Source organism: Gorilla gorilla, chromosome 18 (assembly GCF_029281585.2).
Source record: "Gorilla gorilla gorilla isolate KB3781 chromosome 18, NHGRI_mGorGor1-v2.1_pri, whole genome shotgun sequence".
In the NCBI taxonomy this organism is placed as follows: domain Eukaryota; kingdom Metazoa; phylum Chordata; class Mammalia; order Primates; family Hominidae; genus Gorilla; species Gorilla gorilla.
The window spans coordinates 6,833,225-6,856,514 of record NC_073242.2 but is presented as its reverse complement, the minus strand read 5'-3'; the positions used below and the strand labels follow the sequence as shown (position 1 = coordinate 6,856,514).

The 23,290-nt window shown below is 51.5% G+C and overlaps 1 protein-coding gene and 3 non-coding genes across 6 annotated transcripts; all 4 read right to left on the bottom strand.

The window, feature by feature from the left end:
* Positions 1-1,245: 1,245 nt before the first annotated feature.
* Positions 1,246-21,431, bottom strand: OR1F1 (olfactory receptor family 1 subfamily F member 1). Of its 3 annotated transcripts, none has more exons than XM_031003049.3 (4): positions 21,074-21,431; positions 19,755-19,804; positions 18,211-18,310; positions 1,246-3,577 (listed from the first exon to the last, which is right to left on the bottom strand). In XM_031003049.3, the coding sequence occupies exons 3-4, from the start codon at positions 18,226-18,228 to the stop codon at positions 2,627-2,629; spliced, it is 969 nt and encodes a 322-aa protein (XP_030858909.3). In that variant the 5' UTR covers positions 18,229-18,310; positions 19,755-19,804; positions 21,074-21,431; the 3' UTR covers positions 1,246-2,626. The 3 variants fall into 3 exon arrangements, with proteins under 3 accessions (XP_030858909.3, XP_030858910.3, XP_030858912.3); XM_031003050.3 differs by having other exon boundaries at positions 18,211-18,307; XM_031003052.3 differs by lacking the exons at positions 18,211-18,310; positions 21,074-21,431 and adding an exon at positions 20,395-20,966.
* TRNAR-CCU (transfer RNA arginine (anticodon CCU)) lies at positions 15,552-15,624 on the bottom strand. Its single transcript has one exon. It is a non-coding gene; the product is annotated as a tRNA-Arg (tRNA).
* TRNAK-CUU (transfer RNA lysine (anticodon CUU)) lies at positions 17,975-18,047 on the bottom strand. Its single transcript has one exon. It is a non-coding gene; the product is annotated as a tRNA-Lys (tRNA).
* On the bottom strand, positions 19,848-19,919 carry TRNAP-AGG (transfer RNA proline (anticodon AGG)). Its single transcript has one exon. It is a non-coding gene; the product is annotated as a tRNA-Pro (tRNA).
* Positions 21,432-23,290: the final 1,859 nt, after the last annotated feature.

Below are 23,290 nucleotides of genomic sequence, written 5' to 3'. Positions count from 1 at the left end.
TTTGGTCTAGGAGCAGTGCTGGACACCGAGATACAAAGTGAGTCGTCTGTGTATTCGGGTCTGTAGGTCTCGTAGTCTGCGGAAAGCCCTTGTGGAGAGGGAATGACAAACCAAAGAAAAACAGAGCTCTGAGAGCCGGAAGAGTGAATCCGGAGGCTTCATGGAGGAGGAGGTGGCATTGACTTGGTTCTTGAAGGTGTGGGTGGGAGCTGACTTGAGAGGAGAGCCAGAGGCAGTTGGTCTGGACGGAGGGAAGACCAAATGTCGATTCGTTTCCCTGATGTCAAAGACCTGGCTCCGGCTGACCCTGCCCCCTAAGTCAGGCAGCCAATCAGGGTGCTCCTAGACGGTTCCCAAGGTTCAGCGTCGCTTCACCTCTGCACCGCCTGGGCTGCAAGCGGACCAGGGCCCCAGGTTCATCTGAAATGCTTGTTACTCGTTGTAGTACTCACATTTCACTCTGCTCTTTCTTTCTTCCCTCCCTTCCCCTCCCCTTCCCTCTCCTCCTCTCCCCTCTCCTCCCCTCCCCTCTCCTCCATTTCCCTCCCCTCCCCTCTCCTCCATTTCCTTCCCCTCCACTCTCCTCCATTTCCCTCCCCTCCCCTCTCCTCCCCTTCCCTCCCCTCCCTTCCCCTCCCTTTTTTGACAGAACCTTGCCCTTTCACCCAGGCTGGAATGCAGTGGCCTGATCTTGGCTCACTGCAACTTCCACCTCCCAAGTTTAAGCAATTCTCCTGCCTCATCCCCCTGAGTATCTGGGATTACAGGCACCTGCCACCACGCCCAGCTAATTTTTGTATTTTTAGTAGAGACAGGGTTTCACCATATTGGCCAGGCTGGTCTTGAACTCCTGACCTCAGGTGATCCACTTGCCTCAGCCTCCCAAACTGCTGGGATTACTGGCATGAGCCACCACACCCAGCCTCACTCTGCTGTTCTTTTGCCTGAGCATTTTTGTGACCCAGCCTTTATGCTTGACTATTGCAGAGGACACATAAAAGGAGGATGAGGCCAGTGAGTCTTCACCTGGGCTGCACAGGTGGTGCACACTTGTAGTCCCAGTTACTCGGGTGGTTGAGGCAGGAGAATAGCTTGAACCTGAGAGGTGGAGGTCGCAGGAAGCCGAGATGGCTCTACTGCACTCTACTGGGGGAACACACCCCCAATATTTCAACATAGGTTCTTTCTATTTTCCCTAAGTGTCGGCCAGCTGAGAAATAAAGAGAAAGAGTACAAAGAGAGGAATTTTACAGCTAGGCCTCTGGGGGTGACATCCCATATTGGTAGGACCCACCTGAGCCGCAAAACCAGGAGGTTTTTATTAAGGACTTTAAAAGGGGTGGGGGTGTACGAACAGGGAGTAGGTCACAGAGATCACAGGTGTCAAACGGCAAAAAGGAGAACAAAGATCACATGTCTCTGAAGCCAATAGAGATCACAAGGCAAAGGACAAAATCAAAACCTCCAGATAAGGGTCTATGTTCAGCTGTGCATGTATTGTCTTGATAAACATCTTAAACAACAGAAAACAGGGTTCAAGAGCAGAGAATCTGTCTGACCTTAAATTCACCAGGGTGGGTTTTTTTCCCCACACTAATAAGCCTGAGGGTACTGCAGGAGACCAGGGCATATTTCAGTCCTTATCTCAACTGCATAAGACAGACTCTCCCAGAGTAGCCATTTATAGACCTCCCCCGAGGAATGCATTCCTCTCCCAAGGTCTTAATTATTAATATTCCTTGCTAGGAAAAGAATTCAGTGATATCCCTACTTGCACGTCCATTTATAGGCTCTCTGCAAGAAGAAAAATATGGCTCCATTCTGCCCGACCCCACAGATAGTCAGACCTTATGATTATCTTCCCTTGTTCCCTAAAATCACTGTTATTCTGTTCTTTTTCAAGGTGCACTGATTTCATATTGTTCAAACACACATGTTTTACAATCAATTTGTATAGTTAGATAGAATTATCGCAGTGGTCCTGAGGTGACGTACATGGTCAGCTTACGAAGATAACAGGATTAAGAGATTAAAGTAAAGACAGGCATGAGAAATTATAAAAGTGTTAATTTCGGGAACTGATAAATGTCCGTGAAATCTTCACAACTTATGTTCAGAGATTGCAGTAAAGACAGGCGTAAGAAATTATAAAAGTATTAATTTTGGGAACCGATACATGTCCATATTAAAATGAAATCTTCACAATTTATGTTCTTCTGACACAGCTCCAGCTGGTCCCTCTGTTCAGGGTCCCTGACTTCCCGCAACAGCACTGCAGCCTGGCGACATAGAGAGACTCCGTCTCAAAAAAAAAAAAAAATTTAGCTAGGCATGTGGCACACACCTGTGGTCCCAGCTACTCAGGAGGCTGAGGCAGGAGGATCACTTGAGCCTGGGAGATGGAGGGTGCAGTGAGCCAAGATCACAGCACTGCACTCCAGCCTGGGTGACAGAGCATGACCCTGTCTCAAAAAAATTATAATTAATAGTTTAACTTAGTATAAGTAATAAGATCTCCCCCATGTGTCACTAGCAAGAACATCATTTAATGAAACAACTACTGCATTAAACTCAATTGGTGAAAAGTAAATTTCCTTGGGAATGAGATTCAGTCTTGATTATTTCATCAGACAGAAAACACCACCCTGCCAACTACTTTTTTCAGAGCCCCTTTCAAGTACCTGTTCCTCAGGCTGTAGATGAAAGGGTTTAGCATGGGAGTCACTACTGTATACAACACAGTAGCCGTAGCGTCTTTCTCAGCTGAGTGGGAGGACAGAGGGTTAAAATACACAGCAATGATGGTGCCATAGAAGAGGAGAACCACAGCCAGGTGAGAGCCACAGGTGGAGAAGGCTTTCCACCTTCCCTTTGTGGATGGGACCCTCAGGACAGTGCAGGTGATGTGCATATAGGAAGCCAGGATGCAAAGAAATGGGGTGATCATGACCAGGGCACCCTCACTAAGGATTATGACCTCATTGAGGTGTGTGTCTGAGCAGGAGAGTTTCAGTAGGGGAGTCACATCGCAGAAGAAGTGAGGGATGGCATTGTCTGCACAGAATGAGAGTCGAGCCATCAGCAGGGTGTGCAGAAGGACATTCAGGTTGGCAACCACCCACAATCCAGCAACCAGCCGGGCACAGAGCTGATGGGTCATCTTTGCTGTGTAATGTAAGGGGTGGCACACGGCGACAAAGCGGTCATAGGCCATCACAGCTAGGAGGAAATTGTCCATGTCCACGAACATGAAAACGAAATACATCTGTGTGAGACAGCCACAGAAGGAGATGGTCTGAGTTCCGAGTACGTGATTGGCCAGCATCTTGGGGACGGTGGTGGAGGAGAAGCAGATGTCCACAAAGGACAGGTTGCTGAGGAAGAAGTACATGGGGGTGTGCAGGTGGGAGTCTGTGCTAACGGCCAGGATGATGAGCAGGTTCCCCAGGACGGTGGCCAGGTACATGCTCAGGAAGAGCACGAAGAGGAGATGCTGCTGCTGGGGCTGCCTGGAGAGTCCCAGGAGGAGGAACTCGGAGACACTCGACTGGTTTGTCCGGCTCATGGGCCTGGGATCCTGGACACAGAGGCAGACAAAGAAGACGAAATGCAAAACTTGGAAAATGCTGGTTAAGATGGGACACAGGAATGGCAGTAGAATTTTGCTTGCAGGATGTAAATGATAATATTGTCAACCCTGCTGGGGCTGCTACTGCTATGTTCAGGGCTCAGGTTTACAGAAGTCTGAGCCAGGCCTTCTTGGCTACATCCACGGAGCTCCCTGAGTCCAATTTGTAAAATTAAAATGGAACAACCCAAAGGTCTGGGCAGAAACTCAGTCAGTTTGTGTTCCCCACAGTTCAGGATATCAGACAGACGGAACAGAGGCTGGTCCTGACTGGGTGATTGCAAGGGACTGCTGCTGAGCTCAGGACTGTTTTTCTGGCTCCACATAATTGAAAGGAAGGAGGGTCCCTCTGAGGCTTTAAGTCCTGACAAGCAGTTATCAGTGAAGTCCCACTGATGTGACTCTTTTTTTTCTTTTTTTAAACGGAGTCTCGCTCTGTCGCCAGGCTAGAGTGCAGTGGCGAGATCTTGGCTCACTGCAACCTTCAACTCCCTAGTTCAAGTGATTCTCCTGCTTCAGCCTCACAAGTAGCTGGGATTATAGGCACGTGCCACCACGCCCAGTTAATTTTTGTATTTTTGGTAGAGACGGGGTTTCACCATGTTGGCCATGATGGTCTCTATCTCTTGACCTCGTGATCCACCCGCCTTGGCCTCCCAAGGTGCTGGGATTACAGGCGTGAGCCACCACACCTGGGCAATGATCTGACTTACCCAGAAAGAGCAGCAGTCCTCACTGTCTCCTGAAGTCCTGGGTTGGCTTCCCTTTTTCAGACCTGGCCAGAGGTTATTGGTCTGAGGGAGGGTGACTCGTCACTGGAGTTTTGAGGCTGAGTATCTCATGAATCAGGAGCTGGGCTGCACAGACTCAGCCCTTGATGCAGGAAGGATGTTTGGAAGAATCACAGGGCAAGCTCTTTACAGGAGCCTCCATGGCCACTAGGGTCATATTCCCTGAGAGCCTCATTAAGAAAAGCAGAGAGTAATTGTCCCTTCCCCTCCTTGGCTCTTTTGTGTCCAACACTGACGATAAAGCTTTGTCATACATAATTCTTGCCTCAGCACTTGGCAACACTGAAAGTGATGCAATCTAAGGGGTAATCGTTGGCAACAATCCTTCTGCTAGAGGAAACTCACGACCCTGTATTTTATCCCCCACCCAGCTGGGATGCTGATCTTGTTGGGAGATACCTGTGAAGCTGTACTGGGATTAAGAAGATAACCTTTGGATTTTCACAGACCAGCACTCAATTTCCAGATCCACCATTACCAGTTGTATAGCCTTAGAAAAGCTAGTAACCTCCACTGAATCACCAGCTCCCATCATCTATAGAGTGGAGAAATAATATTCACCTTGTAGGGTTGTAATAACTAAAGTAGGTAATTTATGTTAAATATCTCGTGACTCTTAACCTCATCAATGCACTGGGCTAAGACCATGTCCACTAGGTGAAGGCTAAAGATATTAAATTGTTATTATTATTATTATTATTTTGAGATGGAATTTCATTCTTGTTGCCCAGGCAAGGTACTGCAGGCGTGCACTACCATGCCCACCAGGCTGGGCAACAGAGCGAGACTTCGTCTTAAAAACAAACAAACAACAAGAACGACAAACAACCCATAAAGCTAATTACGAAAGATCTGGGGAGGAGGAGGAGAATGGCCACTGAATTAGCAAAGACATTGTTTGCAAGCGATAGAAAACCAACTCATATCAGCCTAGGGAGAAATGACAGGTTAATGTCATTACAAAATCCAAGGTGTCTTCTTGCAAAGCCTTTGTGTTTCAGGCCAGACCAAATTCAGGGATCTGAATAATAACATCAAGACCCTGTATTTCTCTATCTCACTACTGCGTTGGCTTCTGCTCAGCTTCATTCTGCAGATTACCTCTCCTCATGTGGCAGCAAGATGTCCAACAGTGGCTCCAAATTCACATCCTTCCAGACTAGCAGCCACAGGACACATGAAACTTCTCTCTACCAATGTTTATTTATTAATAACATCGTACTGATGCAGGACAAGCGAGCCCCAAAGTGAGGCCTAGTCTGCAAGGGTTCTTGGCTTTGCCCAGGAAAGAATACAAGGGCGAGCCAGTGGTCAAAGAAAACAGCTTTACTAAAGCAGCAGGCAGGGTTACAGCTCCCTGACTGCTCCTGCAGAGGAGGGCTCCCCCATAGGCAGTGTGCTGAGAGTAACAGCTCTAGGGAGTTTTGCAGCCATATTTATACCCATTTTTAAGTACATGTAGAATAAGGTGCAGTTTATGCAGAAATTTCTAGGGAAGGGGTAGTAACGTTTGGGTCATTGAGTCATTGCCATGGAAAGGGGCAGTGACACCTGGGTGTCACTGGTGGGTATGTCTTATGGAAAGCTGCTTCCACCCCATCTCTTTTAGCTAATCCTCAATTTGGTCCAGTGTCCGAGCCCTGCCTCCTACCTCAACTCCAAGTAAGGTTGTGATCATCCCTTCGTGGGTCATGTGTCCAAACCTGAACAAACCATTCTGCATGGAAGAACAGGGTACTCTCATCATTCTGGATCATCATCTCAATCCATTCCATGCGGGAATCCAGTGATGGACATTGTCACCAGGACTAAATGGAGGAGGATAGGAATTCCCCTTTTCCTCCACGTATTTGGCAATAATTAAACAAGCAGACAAAAATGACAAGTGTTGGCAAGGATGTAGAGAAACTAGAGCTCTACATTGCTGGTGAGAAGGTAAAATGATGCAGCTGCTGGGGAAAACAGTTGGGTGGTTCCCCCAGGAGCTAAACATACAATTACCATACAATCCAGCAATTCCATTCCTAGGTTTGTACCCAAAATAATTGAAAACAGAGACTCAAACAGATATTTGTACAACAATTATTGTACTTTAGTCACAATGGCCAAAATGTGAAAATAACACAAGTATCCATCAACAGATGAATAGATAAACAAAATGTGGTAGATCCTTATGATGGAATATTATTCATCCATAAAAGAGGAATGAAGCACTGACACACGCTACAATGTGGATGAACCCTGAGACATTATGCTAAGTGAAAGAAGCCAGATACAAAAGAACACACAATGTATTATTCTACTCAGATGAAATGTCTAGAGTAGGCAAATCCAAAGAGACAGGAAGTAGATTAAAGGTTATTAACAGCTGGGGAAGGGGATGTGGGGAGTTATTGCTTAATGGTTACAGAATTTGTTTGAAACGAAAACGTTTTGGAAACAGATAATGGTGATTATTGCATACATTGTCAATGTAATTAATGCCATCGGTCAGGCATGGTGGGTCACACCTGTAATCCTAGTGAGGCAGGATAGGTAGTCAAGAAAGTGACCATGTTCTTGGGACACAGCAACTGTGGTGACCACACAGTCCACACAGTAAGCCTCAGCATTCACCTTGTAATTGAGGTCATTCAAGCAAAGCTATCTTCAGTAGGTACTTTCCCTTCTGTAGAGCATGTGCATTCTGATCTTACCTGTCTTCAAATTGACCTTTTCCTGGTTCTTTGTTTGTTTGTTTATTCGTTTTTTGTTTGTTTGTTTGTTTTGAGATGACGTCTTGCTCTGTCGCCCAGGCTAGAGTGCAGTGGCGCAATCTTGGCTCACTGCCTCCCGGGTCCACGCCATTCTCCTTCCTCAGCCTCCCGAGTAGTTGGGATTACAGGCATGCACTGCCATGTCCGGCTAATTTTTGTATTTTTAGTAGAGACAGAGTTTCACCATTTTGGCCAGGCTGGTCTCAAATTCCTGAGCTCAAGTGATCCGCCCCTCTCGGCCTCCGAAAGTGGGATTACAGGCATGCGCCACCATGCCCAGCCTTTTTCCTCATTTTAATAGTAAAAAACATATCCCTGGGTGGAGATTGAAGATGCTAACGAGACATGCAACCTATGAACAAGCATTCACAGCTACAGCACGTGTGCACCGAGAAGAAGACCACCCAGAACATGCTTACTAGTAACACCTCTCTCATCTCCTTATGAATAACCATTTAAGGCTCCCATAAAGAGAGTCTCCCTCGTGCATCTTTGCTGTCTCATTCTTACAAGCGGCCTGCCCTCAGTTCCCTCTCTCTCAGGGTGTACTGTCTATTCTGCACCTAACTTTCTTCTTCTTTTTTTTTTTGAGATGGAGTTTTGTTCTTGTTGCCCAGGGTGCAGTGCAGTGGCATGATCTCGGTTCACTGCAACCTCCGCCTCCTGGGTTCAAGCGATTCTCCTGCCTCAGCCTCCCGAGTAGTTGGGATTGCCAGGCACGCACCACGATGCACAGCTAATTTTGTATTTTTAGTAGAGACGCGGTTTCTCCATGTTGGTCAGGCTGGTCTCAAACTCCTGACCTCAGGCGATCCGCCCGCCTTGGCCTCTCAAAGTGCTGAGAGATTACAAGTGTGAGCCACCACAGCCAGCCATAACTTTCAAAATATCCTTTTTCTTTTGCAAGAAATTACTCTATGCTGCATTTGTTTTGCTGTGTGTCTCTTGTTTAAATTCTTTTAAACCAAGAATACATAAACCAAGGTATCATATCAATGGTCAACACTAGCACTTTGAGAGGCCAAGGTGGGAGGATAGCTTCAGCTCAGGAGTTTGAGACCAGCCTGGGCAACATAGTGAGACCATCAACACACCTGGCTAACTTTTAAATTTTTTGTAAAGATGATGTCTCATTATGTTGCCCAGGCTGGTCTCGACTGGTCTTGAACTCCTGGGCTCAAGCAATCCTCTTACCTCAGCCTCCTGAAATACTGGGATTACAGGCATGAGACACTGTGCCCAGCTATTTAATCTCTTTTATTATATTTTTTTATTTTCATCATCATAATAATTATTATTATTTCAGGTAGGGTCTCCCTCTGTTGCCTAGGCTGGAATGCAGTGGTATGAACACAGCTCACTGAAGTCTCAACCTTCCAGGCTCAGGTGATTCTCCTGTCTCAGCCTCCTGAGTAGCTCGGACTACAGACACATGTCACTATGTTCAGGTAATTTTTTTTTTTTTTTTTTGTAGAGACAGGATCTCGCCTTCTGGCCCAGGCTGGTCTGGAACACCTGAGCTCAAGTGATCCTCCTGCCCTGGCCTCTCAAAGTGCTGGGATTATAGGCGTGAGCCACCATCCTCACCTTTTTATTTATTTTTTTTATTTTTTTATTTTTTATTGATCATTCTTGGGTGTTTCTTGCAGAGGGGGATTTGGCAGGGTCACAGGACAATAGTGGAGGGAAGGTCAGCAGATAAACAAGTGAAGAAAGTTCTCTGGTTTTCCTAGGCAGAGGACCTTGCGGCCCTCCGCAGTGTTTGTGTCCCTGGGTACTTGAGATTAGGGAGTGGTGATGACTCTTAACGAGCATGCTGCCTTCAAGCATCTGGTTAACAAAGCACATCTTGCACCGCCCTTAATCCATTCAACCCTGAGTGGATACAGCACATGTTTCAGAGAGCACAGGGTTGGGGGTAAGGTCACAGATCAACAGGATCCCAAGGCAGAAGAATTTTTCTTAGTACAGAACAAAATGAAGTCTCCCATGTCTACCTCTTTCTACACAGACACGGCAACCATCCGACTTCCCAATCTTTTCCCCACCTTTCTCCCCTTTCTATTCCACAAAACCGCCATTGTCTTCATGGCCCGTTCTCAATGAGCTGTTGGGTACACCTCCCAGACGGGGTGGTGGCCGGGCAGAGGGGCTCCTCACTTCCCAGTAGGGGCGGCCGGGCAGAGGCACCCCTCACCTCCCGGACGGGGTGGCTGGCCGGGCGGGGGGCTGGCCCCCCCCACCTCCCTCCTGGACGGGGTGGCTGGCCGGGCAGGGGGCTGACACCCCCACCTCCCTCCCGGACGGGGCGGCTGGCCGGGCAGAGGTGCTCCTCACTTCCCAGTAGGGGCGGCCGGGCAGAGGCGCCCCTCACCTCCTGGACGGGGCGGCTGGCTGGGCGGGGTGCTACCCCCCGACCTCCCTCCTGGACGGGGCGGCTGGCCGGGCAGGGGGCTGACCCCCCCACCTCCCTCCCGGACGGGGCGGTGGGCTGGGCGGGGGGCTGACCCCCCCACCTTCCTCCCGGACGGGGCGGCTGGCCGGGCAGAGGGGCTCCTCACTTCCCAGTAGGGGCGGCCGGGCAGAGGCGCCCCTCACCTCCCGGACGGGGCGGCTGGCCAGGCGGGGGGCTGACCCCCCCACCTCCCTCCCGGACGGGGCGGCTGGCCGGGCAGAGGGGCTCCTCACTTCCCAGTAGGGGCGGCCGGGCAGAGGCGCCCCTCACCTCCCGGACGGGGAGGCTGGCCAGGCGGGGGGCTAACCCCCCCACCTCCCTCCCGGTCGGGGCGGCTGGCCGGGCGGGGGGCTGACACCCCCACCTCCCTCCCGGACGGGGCGGCTGGCCGGGCGGGGGGCTGACCCCCCCACCTCCCTCCCGGACGGAGTGGCTGGCCGGGCAGAGGGGCTCCTCACTTCCCAGTAGGGGCGGCCGGGCAGAGGCGCCCCTCACCTCCCGGACAGGGCGGCTGGCCGGGCGGGGGGCTGACCCCCCCACCTCCCTCCTGGACGAGGTGGCTGCCGGGCGGAGACGCTCCTCACTTCCCAGACGGGGTGGCTGCTGGGCGGAGGGGCTCATCACTTCTCAGACGGGGTGGCTGCCGGGCGGAGGGGCTCATCACTTCTCAGACGGGGCGGTTGCCAGGCAGAGGGTCTCCTCACTTCCTAGATGGGATGGCGGCCGGGCAGAGACGCTCCTCACTTTCCAGACTGGGCAGCCAGGCAGAGGGGCTCCTCACATCCCAGACGATGGGCGGCCAGGCGGAGACGCTCCTCACTTCCCAGACGGGGTGGTGGCCGGGCAGAGGCTGCAATCTCGGCACTTTGGGAGGCCAAGGCAGGCGGCTGGGAGGTGGTTGTAGCGAGCCGAGATCACGCCACTGCACTCCAGCCTGGGCACCATTGAGCACCGACTCCGTCTGCAATCCCGGCACCTCGGGAGGCCGAGGCTGGCAGATCACTCGCGGTTAGGAGCTGGAGACCAGCCCGGCCAACACAGCAAAACCCCGTCTCCGCCAAAAAAATACGAAAACCAGTCAGGCGTGGCGGTGCGCGCCTGCAATCGAGGCACTCGGCAGGCTGAGGCAGGAGAATCAGGCAGGGAGGTTGCAGTGAGCTGAGATGGCAGCAGTACCGTCCAGCTTCGGCTCGGCATCAGAGGGAGACCGTGGAAAGAGAGGGAGAGGGAGACCGTGGGGAGAGGGAGAGGGAGAGGGAGAGGGAGAGGGAGAGGGAGAGGGAGAGGGAGAGGGAGAGGGAGAGGGAGAGGGAGAGGGAGAGGGAGAGGGAGAGGGAGAGGGAGAGGGAGAGGGAGAGGGAGAGGGAGAGGGAGAGGGAGAGGGAGAGGGAGAGGGAGAGGGAGCCATCCTCACCTTTTTTAATGGGTTTTGATTTTGTTTTTGTTTTCGTTTTTTGTGACAAGATCTTGCTCTGTCACCTAAGCTGGAGTGCCGAGGAGTGAACACAGCTCACTGCAGCCTCAAGCTCCTGGGCTCAAGCGATCCTCCCATCACAGCCTCCAAGCCCAGCTAATTTTTGTATTTTTTGTAGAGCCGGGGTTTTGCCATATTGCTCAAGCTGATCTTGAACGCTTGGGCTCAAGTGATCCTCCTGCCTCGCCTCTCAAAGTGCTGGGATTCCAGGAGTGAGCCATCGTGTCCACCGCTGTGATTTCTTAAGGGTAAACAAAAAGGGTCAGAAGACCTTATGGTTTCTACCAGGCAGGACCTCGCCACTACCCTTTCACCCGAAGTACAAAGTCTCACTGTTGTTTTCTTTCATCTCCTGCCAGCTGCCACCATCAGGTCCAACATAGACCAGCCCCAGGAGAGCTGCCTGTTCCCTGTCCCCACTTGCGTATCTGTACAGAACTGTGTTGATTCCCCTAAAACACCCATGTTCATCAAGCATTTCCCTTGCTTAAGGGGTTAAGCCTGTCCTCTCTCTGCATGTGTCATCCCCACCACCAACAGGGGAAACACGTCAGCCTACTTGCCTCAGCCAGATGGCACACCAGCTATTTCGTGCCTTCAGAATCCAATGAAAACACCCGCTCTTCCTGGGCCTCCTGCCTGCTAGCGTCCGGATTAGAACCACACCATCAGCTCTGCTGGGTCTCCAGTTTGCCAACTCACCCTGCATACTTGGGGACCTGTTAGCCTCCATCTGCGTGAGCCAATTCCTTACAATCTCTCTCTCTGTCTCTCTCTCTCAGTCTCTCTCTCTCCCTCTCTCTCCCTCCTTCTCCCTCTCCCTCTCCCTCTCCCTCTCCCTCTCCCTCTCCCTCTCCCTCTCTCCCCAGCTGCATTTAAGCTTGTAGTCAGATGTAGGACTGCGCTGTCTGAGGAACTGGCCCCCAGCAGCAGGTGGCTCTGGAGCCCTTGACATGTGGCCTGTGCAAATTGAGATGTGCCTTAGAGGAAAGCATGCCAGAGTTTGAAGGTTTAGAATGAGAGAAAAAAAAACCAACAACAACATAACCTATCTCATTGATAATGTATATATTGATTACTTGTGACATAAAACATTTGTTCAAATAAAATGTATTATTAAGATTAGTTTTGGGCTGGGCACAGTGGCTCACACCTGTAATCCCAGCACTTTGGGAGGCCGAGGCAGGTGGACCACCTGAGGTCAAGAGTTTCAGACCAGCCTGGCCAATACGGTGAAACCCCGTCTCTACTAAAAATACAAAAAAAAAAAGAAAATGCCAGGCGTGATGGCTCATGCCTGTAATCCCAGCACTTTGGGAGGCTGAGGAGAGCGGATCACCTGAGGTCAGGAGTTCGAGACTAGCCTGGCCAACATGGTGAAACTCTGTATCTACTGAAAAAAATACAAAAATTAGGTGCAGAGGCGCACTCCTGTAATCCCAGCTACTTGGGGGACTGAGGCAGGAGAATCACTTGAAGCCGGCAGGCGGAGGTTGCAGTGAGCTGAGATTGCACCACTGCACTCCAGCCTGGTCAACAGAGTGAGACTCTGTCTCAAAGAAACAAAACAAAACAACAACAACAACAAAATAGCTGGGCATGGTGGTGGCGCCAGTAATCCCAGCTACTTGGGAGGCTGAGGTGAGGCTGGAGACTTGCTTGAACCCAGGACGCGGAGGTTACAGGACGCCATTGCACTCCAGCCTGGGCAACAACAGCGAAACTCCATTTCAAAAAAAAAAAAAAGATTAATTTCACCGCCAGTTGTGGTGGCTTACATCTGTAATCCCGGCACTTTGGGAGGCCAATGCAGGGGGATCTCTTGAGCCCAGGAGTTCAAGACCAGCCTGGGCAACAATAGTGAGATCCCATCTCTACAAAAATAATTTTAAAAATTAGCTGGGTGTCGTAGTGCGTGCCTGTGGTCCCAGCTACTTAGGAGGCTGAGGTGGGAAGATATCCTCAGCCTGGGAGGTCAAGGATGCAGTGAGCTGTAATCGTACCACTGCCCTCCAGCCTGGGCAACAGAGGGAGACCCCATCTCAAAATAATAATAATAATATTTTTACTTTAAAACTTTAATGGCCCTGATTAGCATCTCCTAAGTCTTGCTAAACATTACTAACCTTCATCCAAAAACTTTCACTGGGCGAAGACTTGAGAGTACTCCATGTCTCAACCTTCTCTGCAGCCTAGGGCTGCAAAGGAAAAGGAAGCATGTGTTCAATACAGGGCTCAAACCCATGACCCTGAGATTAAGAGTCTTATGCTCTACCGACTGAGCTAGCTGGGCATAACTGCAAGGTTTTCTGATAATGGAGTGTGTGCTCACCACTTGACATGAACGTGAGGATGAATCAGGGAGTGCCACCAACTGCTCGCTGGGTCCTGCCCTTCCCAGGAGAAGAGAAAGTCCGCCAGGAGAGACGTGACCCACGCGTCCTGCTGGCAGGTGTCACAGAGACTCTGGGGTCCTGGAAGCCCCAGGCAGGGGCTCAGTGACCAGCTGCACACCCAGGTGGGAGGGTACATCCCACCTTATGTTCTCAGTCCCAAGGGGTGCCCAGATGTACTGGGGGCCACATTGCCCAATAAAGTAATTCATGCTCTCAAATATGTATTGAGCGCCTCTGTGTGCCAGGCACTGGGGATATAGCAGTTAACAAAATGGACTTTCAAAACAGAAAAAGAAAGAGGGTGGATTCCGTATCAGAGGCAGTTGCTGGTCTTCACTTCTTTTTTTTTTTTTTTTTTTTTTTGAGTTCTATTCTGCACTCTGTCCCCCGGGCTTGTAATACAATGGTGTGATCTCTGCTCACTGCAACCTCCAACTCCCGGGCTCCAGCGATTCTCTTGCCTCGGCCTCCCGAGTAGCTGGGATTACAGGCCACCCCCACCACGCCCGGTTAATATTTTTGTATTTTTAGTAGAGACAGGGTTTCACCATGTTAGCCAGCCTGGTCTCGAACTCCTGACCTCAGGTAATCTGCCGGCCTTGCCTCTCTGAGCCACCGCGCCCGGCCCTGTTTCCTTTCTCACTGGGATGGACGCCCGCATTGGAAGCTAGTGCGTCGTTTAACCCGCACACGAGTCGCGGTAGCTGTTTTTGGTTTGTTTGTTGTTTTGTTTTTTGCCTTTTTTTCTGTTTTCTTTTTTTTTTTTTAATAGTAAACGCAATTAGCACAATGAGTTAGCTGTCTTTTTAGGGAGGATTCTCTCCTGTTTCCGTAGCGGCAGGAAGGGAAGGAAGAGGAGGAGAGCGCCGGAGGCGCAGGGTCTGAGATTGGGTCCAGGACCCGGGCTCTGAGCAAGAAGCACCCTCCTGGGCCGGGATGCTCTTCCCGGAGCACGGCTGGCATTGTGCTCTGGGGGCACGGGGCCTTCCGCCACCAGAGTGCTCACTGAGTGACACGCCAATCTGGACAGCACTTGCTGGACCCCAAATCCTGGACCGATGCCAAGACTCCACCCACGAGGTCTTTCATGCCCAGGAGTCACTATCAGAAGTCACAGAAGAAGGGCGGTGGCTCACGCCTGTAATCCCAGCATTTTGGGAGGCCGAGGCAGGAAGATAACTTGAGCCCAGGAGTTCCAGACCAGCCTGAACAACATAGCGAGACCTAAATCACTCACGATCATAAACCACATTAAGTCCACATGATCATCTGCCTACCTCACTTCCAATTCCGCAAGTGCCCCCCTTAAATTCCAAAATAGACCTCTGTTTTCTACTGTTCCTGTTTACTTTTAACCTGCATATTTTTCCATTTTACTAGAATCTCTTTTTTCTCCCCTCCTCTGCTCTGGCCCGAGTGCCAAGAGCCTTTGGCACTGATTATACACAAACATCTGGGGCCTCGGAGTCGCTGCTTGTTTTGTAAAGTGTCATACATCTCTCCCATGGGGGATATCCAAGTCAAACAGGGTAGATTGAACGTTCTTTTCTGAGGTTGAACAACATTAATGAAACAAACTGTATTCAATTCATCCCCTATTCATGGTCATCTCCCTTCCCGTTTTTGAACAAAATTACTGCAATAAAACATCCTTGTACATACGTGGTACTTTTATTTCTATGAAATGGAACTTGTGGGTCAAAGAGGTGTGTATACAAGGGGTGCTTTCTAAAACAGAAAGACAAACCAAACCAAACCAACCAACCAAAACAGAAAACCAGCCTCCAACATTTTCCCACTTTGATACATACAAAAGCTGTACATTGCTTTTTCTTGTCCCTTTGATGTGGAGAGAGGTAAGTAAAATCTTCAACTCTTCTCATCCTAGAGAGAGAGGAGATTGTGTGTCTTGTTTAATGCCCTGTTTTTCTTCCAAATTCATGCCCTTTCCTCTTATTCTTGCAAAGTTTTTCTACCTATGTGTCTCCATGCTTTGTCCTTTTTAAAAGACCTGCTGCCTTACCCCAAGCCACCTAAGGTCAGTGTTGTCTTACCCCAGGTGGGACTCGAACCCACAATCCCTGGCTTAGGAGGCCAGTGCCTTATCCATTAGGCCACTGGGGCAGTTACCAAGTACCCTACTGAGAATATTAAAACAGAATAACTTATCGCGGGTGGCTAGAAAATGACCCTAGAATTGGTTTGGGCATTTATTCAAGGAAGTATGCCAGCTTGAGCAACATAGTGAGACCGCGTCTCTACAAAAATTTTAAAATTAGCCAGTTGTGGTTGCGCTCGCCTGTAGTCCCATCTACTTGGGAGGCTAAGGCTGGAAGATCGCTTGAGCCTAGGAAGTGGAGGCTGCAGGGAGCCGAGATGGCGCCACTGCACTCCAGCCTGGGCGACGGGAGTGAGATCCTGTCTCAAAAAAAATAAAGTCTTAGCTGAGTTCTTGCAACGCAGCAGCCTCCATTCGGGTCGCCGGGGACGCCATAGTGAACGAGAGAAAACTCCCAGTCCCCGTAGAGCTCTGCAGTGTGCGTCCTCGCGCCCCCGGCGCTATCCTCTCCGGTGTGGTTTCCGATCCTCCAGCCCGCATGGGCTTCGCGGAGCCCGACTCGTCTGATCCTCCAGAAAGGAGTCCCAGGCGCCCGAAGGAACTAGATTTTCCTTCGGAGTCAGAGGGCAACGGAGGGTCCCGGGCTGGGTGCGTCGGTGAAGCACTGAGCCTTGACGCGAGGCCCTTGACAGCCCTACTGTGTGTTTAATAAAGGTCAGGTCCTCCTGGGGTCCAGGGCATGACAAAAGATCCTGCAGGGGCCGGGCGCGGTGGCTCGCGCCAGTAATCTTAGCACTTTGGGAGGCCAAGGCCGGTGGATCACTTGAGGTCAGGAGTTCGAGGCCAGCCTGGCCAACATGGCGAAACCCCGTCTCTACTAAAAATACAAAAATTAGCCGGGTGTGGTGGCTCCTCCAACTACTCGGAAGGCTGAGGCAGGAAAATCGCTTGAACCTGGGAGGCGGAGGCTGCAGTGAGCCGAGATCGCTCCACTGCATTCCAGCCTGGGCGACAGAGGAAGACTCCATTTCAAAAAAGATAAAAAATTTTAAAAAACTTTTTTTTTTAATCCCGCAGGGCACAGTACCGGGGAGGAAGATTGCAGACGGCGCGAGTCAGACACCCCACCGGACCCCCAGAAGCTCAACTGCAAGCCCAAGTCCGCGCCCTCTTAGCAGCCTCCCGCGCCGCACCCCAGGGCCGAGCGCCACGACTCAGAGCTGGGCCAACGTCCGGGACACGGAGGCGGCCCGGGAGATTCTACCCTGCACCTCGCTTTTCCAGGCTCGGCGCGAGAGGAAGCAAGGAGCCAGACAAAACCCTCCCCTTGAGGCTGATCAAAGCCGACGCCACCCGGGATCGTGGACACGACCCCTGGAATCCGCTGTGACTGTCATTTACCCAGTGGTAAAAATTCAGCAGAGTTGGAGCTGCTCAAGATACTCATCCCACCAATGAGGCTTCCGGGACCTCAGACACTCATGCAACAAGGCGATCTAGTATACAATCCATATTCTAAATTCCCCCAGTAACTTTATATTTTATAAATTGAAGCAGAGAAATCCAGGGCCGAAGGGTTGAGTCTCACTGGAGTAAACCCTGGACTTGAGCCCTTGAAAGTGCATGGCTGTTGGCCGGGCGCAGTGGCTCACGCCTGTCATCCCGGCACTTTGGGAGGCCGAGGCGGGCGGATCACGAGGTCAGGAGATCAAGACCATCCTGGCTAACACGGTGAAACCCCGTCTCTACTAAAAATACAAAAAATTAGTCGGGCGTGGTGGCGGGCACCTGTAGTCCCAGCTACTCAGGAGGCTGAGGCAGGAGAATGGCGTGAACCCAGGAGGCGGAGCTTCAACCGAGTTGAGATAGCGCCACTGCACACCAGCCTGGGCGACCGAGCGAGACTCTGTCTCAAAAATAAGAAGATGAGGCTCGTCTGGGATTTGAACCCGGGACCTCTCGCACCCTAAGCGAGGCTCATACCCCTACACCAACGAGCCACAGCAGCACGACATGTACTTTTCTTTGGGGCAGTCGTGGAGTACTTGGAGCGATAAAGCTCAAGCCTGCGAAAGCAAAGTGAGAGAAGACTGGGATTGCAGACTCAGCGGGTGGGCCAGCGCCCCGGCCCCTCTCCGCACTGCACAAAGTGGGGAGAGGCCCCTGTACCCCTCACACCCATCCTGTGGCCCCTCTGTTCTCACCCTCCTCTGCCCCTCTGCCCCTGGCTGGCAACCAGCCCGTCCCGGTGCTGCCTTTGGTCATTTCACTGACAATCCTCGCTGCTGGGAGCGTGCGGAAACCAAAATTCAATCATTGAGGGGATACCATCACAGAGCGCGATGTGGCACCTGGTAGTGTTCATTAAATGCTGGCTGTTTCCAGAACTCCAAGGTAGCAAGGAGGAAAACAAGTCGCCCAACGTGGGGCTCGAACCCACGACCCTGAGATTAAGAGTCTCATGCTCTACCGACTGAGCTAGCCGGGCTTCCCTGGGAATATTTTATGTCTAGTAATTTGCGGGGTGGCATGAGAATAGTAGAAACTAAGTGACGTAATGAATCAGCCCCAGAAACCAGGGCACACTGGGGGTCCCCTACAACAGGTTCAGTTCCACCCCAACATCCCCGCTGGTGCAAGACTTTGCTCACCACTCTGCAATCTCCCATAAATGGGGATGACCCGCCAGAGGCTCCTTCCGCAGGGCGCTGGCATAAATCTGTATTCTCTGCCGTTCGCTGAAATCTCCTCCTTTCAGAAAGAGAAAAAACATACCCACACTGCACGCACCTAAAAGAGTCAACGACAACCTCTTTTTGGAGGCCGCTCAAATTACAGGAACAGGAGAGTTCTACTGTGTATCGGGCAAATTAACCCATCTTTGGAGCTGCAGACAGAATGCCTGAAGCTCATTGGGAGCTCGCAGAAGCCCTCGCAGGTGTCGCTCCGCACTGTAACCTACTGTGACGTGCATGTAGCTGTTCCGTTTCCATTACTGTGTGCTTTTATATCTAGAACTATTTGGTTCTTTTTTCAGTCTAGAAGGTTGAAAGGAGAACATTTTACATAGGTCCCGTTGTCAAACATATTTTCTTTATTGCCTTTCCTAAGGATAATTGTATTACAAACTTCCTAATAGTCTGCATCCAAAATGTTTGCAATTTTGTTTCTGTTGCCTACTGTTGATGACTTGTTGTTCATGATACCTTGTTTTGCGGTCTTTTTTTTTTTTTTTTTTTTAGATAGAGTCTTACCTTGTCACCCAGGCTGGAGTGCACTGGCGCCATTTCAGCTCACTGCAACCTCCATCTCCGGGGTTCAAGCGATTCTCCTGCCTCATCCTTCCTAGTACCTGGGATTACAGGCGCCCGCCACCATGACCAACTAATTCTTGTATTTTCAGTAGAGACAGGGTTTTACCATGTTGGCCAGGATGGTCTCAAACTCCTGACATCAGGTGATTAACCCGCCTCAGCCTCCCAAAGTGCTGGGATTGCAGGCGTGAGCCACTGCTCCCTGCCTCCTTGTGCTGGGTCCATTTTCCTTGTAAATTTCTTTGATTCTTGGTTCATGGCACGTTCTCAAACCCAGCGTCCCAAACAAAAATGAAGTCCCTGCCAACAGAATCTGTCCTCAGAGTAGACCAGAGGAGGCCCCAGTCCTGGTGGGCGCTGGGACTCAGGACGGGGTACCCGGGCTCCAGGGTTCAGTCCGTACTGCTTCCAAAACCAGGACGGGGGAGCAGAGGAGCTCCAAGAGGCTACACGCAGGTGAGGAGTGACGGGATGTGGGCAGGGAGAGGCCTCTGGACCCCAGATACAAACACCCATAGCCTATCTCCACTGCTCAAGTGCCTGGCTCACTCTCTCATTAAGACTGCGACTGCTAGAACCAGAGATAGTGGGTGGGAGTCCCAGGCTGGACCTTTTAAGGCGTCTGACTGTGAAGATTCGGCTCTTATTGTATATAGGGACTTGTCTCTTCTTCGGTGCCTCGAGTTTACACTGACAGAAGTAACAAAAAGCAAAACAAAACAAAACAAAACAAAAAACCACCAAAAACCAAACAAACGACAAAAAATAGCTTGTCAAAAGGGCTCTGGCAACACTGGTGACTGGACTGTAGATGAATTTTAAGAAGAGGTAGTGGGATAGTAGGCGGCGTCAACATAGCTTGAGACCTTTGTACAAATTACCTTTGCAGGGCGTCCACGTCCTGCGCTGAGGTCTGTAAGTCGAGCCGAATCTAAAAAAGAGCAGCAAACGACTTTCACCCTTCACCAAAAGCCGGGCTCGTCCGGGATTTGAACCCGGGACCTCTCGCACCCTAAGCGAGAATCATACCCCTAGACCAACGAGCCACACAACTTACGCACTAAGGTTGTGTTTGTGGGCGTCCTAGCATCCTGGGGGCGGCTGGGGCGGACCCAGCAGGACCCAGTGAGTAGACTCTTATTTCAGACCCGCCTGGAAGGGGCAATTTCAAGTGCGGATGGGTGTGGCGGAAGCCCAGAGCCCCGGCCCCTCCTCCGCGACGCACAAAATGGGGAGCAGCCCTGGCGCTACCACAATCCAGAAGGGCCCTGGGTCCTCGCCTGCCACCGCCACTGGGCCTTGAGCTGGGGATTCGGCGTCCCCGAGGCGCGCAGTGAGGAGCTCCAGCTTCCGCAGGACATGGGAACCTCCAAATAGCAGGCAGCGGCTGCGCTGAGGGTCTGCGAGCCGCGATCACTGCAAGCTCGCCTTGGAAACGCTGCAGTCCCTCAGCGTGGCACCAATGGGTGTTCAATAAAGGCCTGACGGAGTGCACGAGACACCAGCTACCAGGCACCCTACCTCGCCGCACCTCACGCTTCTCCGGCTCCGGTCCTCCCTTCTCCCCAGGGAAGCCAAAACCCAGAAAGCGAGTTTCCCACGTGGGCCTCGAACCCTAAAGGCTGACGCTGAGAGACTCTTTTCTCCACCGACTGAACCAGCCCCGCAGCGCCTGCCTGGCCTCAAGTGCCCAGGATGGCTGAGCCCTCGGAGAAGACGGCTTAGGCCACCAACTACGCTGCGCACCAGGGGCGATTCTGCGATGCGCCCCCTTGCCCTTCACTGGGGGGAGCTGGCGGGACCTCCAGTCCCCAGGACGTGAGGAGGGGGAAGAATGAAGCCCGTGGGGCGGCAGGCGTCGGGCGTCGGTTCCGGGGTACCCTTTACTGTCACTCTGCCCTTCCCTGTATCCAGATTTCACCTGACTCCCGAGAATCCAGCAGATCTGGGCTAAAAGGGGCTCCCTGTCCTCTCCAGATGCAAGCCGCGAATTCCCTCGCTCTCAGTGGGAAGGCCCCGGGGTCTGGGCGTGGGGACAGGGGCCGAGACCCCCACCCCGCCAGGGCCGACTGAAGTGCTGCCTGCGGATGCCCGGTCTTCCCCGCCTCCCTCCTCTCACTCACTCCCCTACCTTCTCCCTCGCTTCCGGTATTCTCCCCTTCTCCGAATAAACTGGAATTCTAAGCGGAGTAGGGCTCACCTGGGACTGGAGCCGCCATACTCTGGAATCCTAGAAAAAATTTATGCCCCTGGAGCGACCAATGAGCCCGGCGCATTCTTCCTTATTCTAAATAACTTCATCCTGCTGCACGGGGTCGTCTCCTTTAACCGCAGTTGCCGCAGTTGGCAGCGCTGGATCCCATTTCACCAAGGCGAGCGATTCAGGCCCGTCCGTCTGCGTCCCGGGACCCCGGGAGGTCTCCACTGAGGCCCTGCCAACAGAAGCCTACCTCCGCCTTCCTAGTCTCCTGTCCTTGTTGAAAATGCGAAAAGGGATAAAAGGAAAAGGGGGCTCGTCCAGTATGTGAACCCGGGACCTCTCGCACCCAAAGCGAGAATCATACCCCTAGACCAAGGAGCCGCCGCTTCCTCCTTTTTTTTTTTCTTTTTCTGGTGGGGGACACGTCCTTCCGCCCCTGACGCAGAGCGAGACTCTCTCCATCGCCCCAATAGCTCAGTCCTTAGCGCGCGCACCTGCGAATCTTCACTTGTGGGTTCGCGGCCACCCTCAGATTTCCGAGGCAGGCTTTACTCCTGCTGGGTAAACCAACAAGGTTACCCGCTGAGGTTATGAGCTGGTGGTTTCAATGTCGTGCTGGTATGAAATATAGGTGCATTTGCCTATTACTAAGGTAAAAGGATTTCCAGGCAGGATAGTGATGTCAGAAATCACAAAGGAAATACACAGATTTTATCCAAGGTTTCAAAACGGCAAATGACAATCCAAAGAAAATACAATCGAAGTTACAGACTAAGGGCTTATTACTGGGCTACATAGATTTCGAATCCTTTAGAAAAATACATAGGCATATTTTTAAAAGACATTTAAGAAAAGAAATGAAGATCTATGACAGAAACGGCTTCGTCTTCCTTACCTGGGACTACGGAGCATAAACGCTGCTTGCCGCAGCCTCCCTGGCTGGCAAGTGTAGCCTCGGGCTGGCCCTAAGGGCCGTAGGTGGAAAACAACTGAGCCTTGAAGTGGAGACCAGAGAAAAAGAGATTGTCCTAGAGCTTGCATGGGAAGAGTTTCGGGAGCCGGAAACTGGAAACATTGGATTTCCGTGACAAAGTTTGCCAGGTAGCAGTACATGGTGCAATGGCTGTGTCTGGAGGCTGGCGTGAGGCGTAAAAGGCAGCTGGGCCCGCTGCTTCAGTGACTTCCTTCAGACTCAAAGGAAGCCAAAGAGAACCCTGTCTACTCACCTGCAGCCATCTCTTCCGGGGTCTTATGTATTGTCTGCTCTGGAAGTCACAGAAAAGCGAAGGAGGCTGGGCGCGGTACCTCCCGCCGGTATTCCCAGCACTTTGGGAGGCCAAGGCGGGTGATCACTTGAAGCCAGGAATTCGAAACCAGCCTGGCCAACATGCCAGACCGCTGTCTCTACTAAAAATACAAAAATCAGCCCGGTATGGTGGCGCGTGCCTGTAGTCCCAGCTACTCAGGAAGCTGAGGCACGAGAATCGCTTGAACCCGGGAGATGGAGGTTACAGCGAGCCCAGACTGCGCCACTGCCCTTCAGTCTGACAGGGTGAGACCCTGTCTAAAAAAAAAGAAAGAAAGAAAAAAAAAGGAAACTGAGAACAGATTCCAACTGCTCATTCTCATCAGTTACTGAATAGGGACTGGACTCTGCTGGTTTCCATGAACTAACTCATGCTGTTTTCTTTCTTTCTTTTTTTGAGACGGAGTTTTGCTCTTTTTGCCCGGGCTGGAGTGCAATGGGATGATCTTGGCTCACCGCAACCTCTGCCTCCTGGGTTCAAGAGATTCTCCTGCCTCAGCCTCCCGAGTAGCTGGGATTACAGGCGTGTGCCACCATGCCTGTAATTTTTGTATTTTTAGTAGAGACGGGGTTTCTCTGTTTTGGTCAGGGTGGTGTCAAACTCCTGACCTCAGGTGATCCGCCTGCCTCAGCCTCCCAAAGTGCTGGGATTACAGGCGTAAGCCATTGCGCCCAGCCTCATGTTGTTTTCAGCAGATGCACGAGGAGTACACCATTATCTTCATGTCTACAGATGACACAACTGGAGCCCTGGAAAGGTTAAGGAATTAGTTCAAGTTCACACAGCCAGGAAGTGCCCTGGAAAGTCTGGCTAGAGAACCATGTAAACAGCTGTCTTTGCACACCAACAGGTAATTCACAGAAAAAGGAAAGCAAACACACACACACACACACACACACACACACAGAGA